Genomic DNA, 5,774 nt, shown 5'->3' on the forward strand with positions numbered 1-5,774 from the left:
CGAGGTTGTCCATAAGTATTTTGCATGATTCGTTGACGTGTATCCAATCGCACTGATAGCTTGTGATAAACATGCTTCCTAATTCCGTATATTACCGTATATTATTATAATTTATCATTATTATTGTTGCTATTACTATGATCAGTGGTTTAGTATTATTATTATTATTATTTTCATCATTATTATTATTATTATTATCATTATTATTATTATCATTATTATTATTATCATTATTATTATTATCATTATTATTATTATCATTATTATTATTATCATTATCAATAAAAAAATGTATGCTACATATGAACGCCACACACCATACAAGTCCACCAAACACCATACAAGTCCACCAAACACCATACAAGTCCACCAAACACCATACAAGTCCACCAAACACCATACAAGTCCACCAAACACCAAGCAAGTCCACCAAACACCATACAAGTCCACCAAACACCATGCTACAAGTCCACCAAACACCATGCTACAAGTCCACCAAACACCATGCTACAAGTCCACCAAACACCATGCTACAAGTCCACCAAACACCATACTACAAGTCCACCAGACACCATACTACAAGTCCACCAGACACCATACTACAAGTCCACCAGACACCATACTACAAGTCCACCAGACACCATACTACAAGTCCACCAGACACCATACTACAAGTCCACCAGACACCATACTACAAGTCCACCAGACACCATACTACAAGTCCACCAGACACCATACTACAAGTCCACCAGACACCATACTACAAGTCCACCAGACACCATACTACAAGTCCACCAGACATCATACTACAAGTCCACCAGACATCATACTACAAGTCCACCAGACATCATACTACAAGTCCACCAGACATCATACTACAAGTCCACCAGACATCATACTACAAGTCCACCAGACACCATACTACAAGTCCACCAGACACCATACTACAAGTCCACCAGACACCATACTACAAGTCCACCAGACACCATACTACAAGTCCACCAGACACCATACTACAAGTCCACCAGACACCATACTACAAGTCCACCAGACACCATACTACAAGTCCACCAGACACCATACTACAAGTCCACCAGACACCATACTACAAGTCCACCAGACAACATACTACAAGTCCACCAGACACCATACTACAAGTCCACCAGACACCATACTACAAGTCCACCAGACACCATACTACAAGTCCACCAGACATCATACTACAAGTCATACAAATCCACTAAACCAAACACCATACAAGTCCTTCAAACACCATACAAGTCCTTCAAACACCATACAAGTCCTTCAAACACCATACAAGTCCACCAAACCAAACACCTTAGCCAGCTGAAGTAGCAATGCTCGTCGTCCTCGGAGGCCGAGAAGCAGAGGCTGGGGCAGAGAGAGAGGAAGGAGGAGAGGAAGGAGGAGAGGAAGGAGGAGAGGAAGGAGGAGAGGAAGGAGGAGAGGAAGGAGGAGAGGAAGGAGGAGAGGAAGGAGGAGAGGAAGGAGGAGAGGAAGGAGGAGAGGAAGGAGGAGAGGAAGGGGTCGAGGAAAGAGGAGAGGAAGAACGAGAAGGGCGCCCAGAGAGGAGGCGGGAGAGCCAAGCGCTCGGACGAGAGGAAGGAGCGAGAGGAGGAGGAGAGGAAGAGGCGGGAGAGGGAGGAGGAGAAGGAGAGGACGCAGAAGATGGAGGAAAAGAAAAAACCGTAGGAAAGACAAGAAGAAGTCCGGGGGGAAGAGCAAGTCCAAGAACCACCGGTCTATGAAAATAAGGATAACAAAATTAAAGTAAAACATACACTCACATATATAGGCGTGTATGTCACAGGATACACACAAATACGTTTGTGTGGCTTTTGTATGTTTATAGAAAAGTTAGGAAAAATTAAATAAAGTGAAAAAAATAATAATAATAAAAGTAAAAAAATATATAAAAAAACATTTATATGTACATTAATCATAGGACATACACTTGTGTGTGTGTGCGTGCGTTTGTGTGCGTGTGTGTGAATGTGTTGTTTGTTTATTTGTGTGTCCGTGTGTTTATGCGCGAGCGCGCGCGCGTGTGTGAATGTATGTCCGTATGAGTTTGCATGAATGTGTGTGTGTGTGTGTGTGTGTGTGTCTGTGTCTGTGTCTGTGTGTAAACACTCGAAAAGTATGCGTTTCTGCATTTGCATGAGTGTGTATGTGTAAAAACATCAGGCAAGTATATTTACGCATTTCAATTCTAGCTTTGTTTAATCGTTTCAAAAATATGTGTCATGTACGTGTGCGTGCATGTATCAGAGATATAAAATATTCACTTGTTACCATCAAGATCCAACATTTCCCTTTTATATATCAGCTCTATTGGGCATTTACGTTACAACAGTGAGCGATTATGCGTTGTTTGACTAAAGGTAGTCTGGCGAGCCATTAATGGGTTTAATGTCTCTGTTACTATCATTCTGACTGCTATTAGTACCATTACCATTATTATCGTTAGTATTATCATTAATGCTTTTGTTGTTATCATTATCCTTAGTATTGTTATCAACGTTATCATCATTACCATTTCACTAAAGTGATTATCATAATTACCATTACCTCTGTTATTAGCAGCAGCATCATTATTATCATTGTTGTTGTTACTTATCATTATCATTATGTTTTTATTAATATTATCATTATGATTATGATTATTATCGTCATAATTGTCACTTATTATTTTTATCGTCATCATTATTATTGTTGTTGCTATTGTTATTACAATTATTACCATTATAATCATTATTACTGTTATAACATTATTATTATTTTTTTTTTATCAATTATGATAATAATTATCATTATTATTGTTGTTATTATCTTGTTATCACCATCATCATTGTCATTATCATTATTATGACTATTGCCATTATTATCACTATTATTATTATCATTATCATCATTATGATTAGCATTGATATCATTATTATCACAATTATTATCATTATCATTATTATCATTATCATTATTATCATTATCATTATTATCATCATTAACACTATTATCATTGTCTTTATCAGCATTATTATCATTATCATTATCATTATTTCATAACATTGTAATTATTATTGCAATCATTATCATTGCTGGTATCATCGTTATCATTATGATCATTACTATTATCATATCATCATCATTATTATTATCGTCATTTTGTTGTTGTTATCATTATTATTATCAATATTATTATCATTACTCTTATGATTACTATCATCATCATCATTATTATTATTACCCTTATCACTTCCACTATCATACTGTATTACTGTTGCGATAATATCATCGTCAGTTTTATCATCACAATTACTAATATCAGTGTCATCATCACCACGATTAACAGCATCTTTCTTCCTGCGTTTGAATATCATCGGATCTGAATCTGAAGCTTTGTTCATTTACTCTCGGATCACTGGGATTTGAACACTGTGCTGCTGATTATTACGACTAGATAATCCTCTCTTGTGGCAGAATAGTAAAAGAGGATCAAAGGACTTAAATAAACGTGTAATATGACCAATCTGATGATTTGTTCGGACTGACGGTGATAGAATGGAAAGCAATGGAGAAATGACTTTCGAATTGCTGTTCGGTACGTGTGTCGTAGTTTAAGGTTTAATGGTAGGTTTAAAGTTAGGGTTAAGGCTGAAGGTAAGTTTAAAAGGTAGTTTCTGACTTGCGATGGTAGTACAGTGCTGGGGCTAAAAGTGTATAGAAGTGATACTGGGAACGTTTCGTGTGGCTATTGGCATCGTGGCGTTAACAACTTCAGGATATGGTAAAGAATTTAAAAGCGATAGTTGAGGTTACTGGGCAAAGGTAGATAAGAAGATAACGTAATACGTCATAAAATGATTCAAAATTTCATCAAGTATAAGCAGTTTATTTTCAAGTAGGAAAAAAAAACAAGGAGAGTGCTGTTCCAGAAAACATTATTGTGTGAACATTACAATAACACTGATCGAACTAACCAGTTTGTGAATCTGTTATACCCCTGTCAAAATGCCTTATTTATTCTTGTAGTCACACTCTGCACCATGGATAGCAGTAACAAACATCCCATGGACAGTGATAACCATTAATTCCACGAGTAATGGGGGTAAACGATCACTTCACCTATAACGCTAACAATATACGATTCGAACTAACAACGAAGCAACACCCAAACCCGAAACAAAGAATCGGATTCTCCACAAAAGGATCACAATAAACGAGACTCGATTCCTGGCTTTCCTATTGGTCTATCGCACAAGCTCCTCCCCCCCCCACACACACCAACACCCACACACCTTCCCCAACCCCCACACACCCCCAACCCTAACCCCCCCACACTCTGGTTTTAGCTTCCGTTGTGTGTTAAACAGATTACGAAGTCTGGTTAGGTAATCCTTTCGGTGATTATTGCACTAGCAGAGGTAATGGTGTGAGGGATTACACAGGTCATATGTGTAATGTAGAGTGGCCGAGGATTGCGTTGAATTTTGTGAATTATCTGAGGCTGAGGGTGATTCCGGCGTGGGTTATGAGGACTCATTATGTTATGAGGTTATGTTATGAGGTTATGACGGTGTGGTGAGGAGGTTATGACGGTGTGGTGAGGAGGTGATGGTGGTAGTGGTTGGATAAAGGGGGGGGGGGAAGGGAGTAGAATATAGTGATGGTGACTGATAAAATGGTATATTGCTGTTATTATTATTATAATAATTATTTTGTTATTCTTATTATTATCTTTATTGCACATTATCATCGACATTATCATTTTAACCATTATTATTACCATTTTTATCTTCATTATCATCATCATCATTGTCATCATTATCATCATCATCATTTTAGCTTAATTCACTAATCTGCACCTGAAAAAAAAAAAAAAATTTAGATTGTGATGGCTGCATAATGAGTGAAAATGAGTAAAATATGATAATGTTGGTGACAGGGGTACAGCAAATGATACTGAATATGGAATGAACATTAAAAGTGGAAGTATTTATATACGATAAAACTGAAGATGTGGCGACCTTTGTAATAACAGTATCTATAATAACTTGTGATGGAAATGTTTATAGACGTTAAAATCATCACCTGTACAATGAACTCGCTATGAGAACACTATTTTATTTTAGTTATCCTTCAATTAGATTTCGTTTTCTGTCGAAACTTTCTGTGCATCACATTTTCTTCTATCTGCCATAACTAATGTAAATTCATAGATCTTCACACCTTGCAAGCATACTGATACATACATGTCTGCTTACACACATTAACTCCCGTTGATGTGTGTATATTTATATGCACGTGTGCACGCGCGTGCACGCGTGTGTGATATTAATATCTATCTGTCTATCTATCTATCTACATTGTATACACACACACACACACACACACACACACACACACACACACACACACACACACACACACACACACACAGACATGTCTGCTTACACACATGAACTCCCGTTGATGTGTGTATATTTATATGCATGTGTGCACGCGCGTGCACGCGTGTGTGATGGTTAATATCTATCTGACATCTATCCATCTAAACATTGTTATACACACACACACACACACAGAAACACACACACACACACGACACACACACACAACAAACGTCAAGTCAAACACACACACACACACACACACACAGACTTAACACACACACACAACAGACATGAACTCCGTTGATGTGTGTATATTATATGCATGTGTGCACGCGCGTGCACGAAACCGTGTGTGATGTT

The 5,774-nt window shown here is 37.7% G+C and overlaps 1 protein-coding gene across 1 annotated transcript; it reads left to right on the forward strand.

The window, feature by feature from the left end:
- The first annotated feature begins 289 nt into the window (after positions 1-289).
- LOC125043633 (early nodulin-75-like) lies at positions 290-1,351 on the forward strand. Its single transcript, XM_047639868.1, has one exon. It carries the CDS (start codon positions 290-292, stop codon positions 1,349-1,351), a length of 1,062 nt encoding a protein of 353 aa, XP_047495824.1.
- The last annotated feature ends 4,423 nt before the right edge of the window (positions 1,352-5,774 follow it).

Source organism: Penaeus chinensis, chromosome 34 (genome assembly GCF_019202785.1).
Source record: "Penaeus chinensis breed Huanghai No. 1 chromosome 34, ASM1920278v2, whole genome shotgun sequence".
Classification (NCBI taxonomy): Eukaryota; Metazoa; Arthropoda; class Malacostraca; order Decapoda; family Penaeidae; genus Penaeus; species Penaeus chinensis.

Bases quoted from the DNA above. Each gene is read 5' to 3' on its own strand.
- LOC125043633 (XM_047639868.1), top strand. From the start codon at position 290: ATGTATGCTACATATGAACGCCACACACCATACAAGTCCACCAAACAC.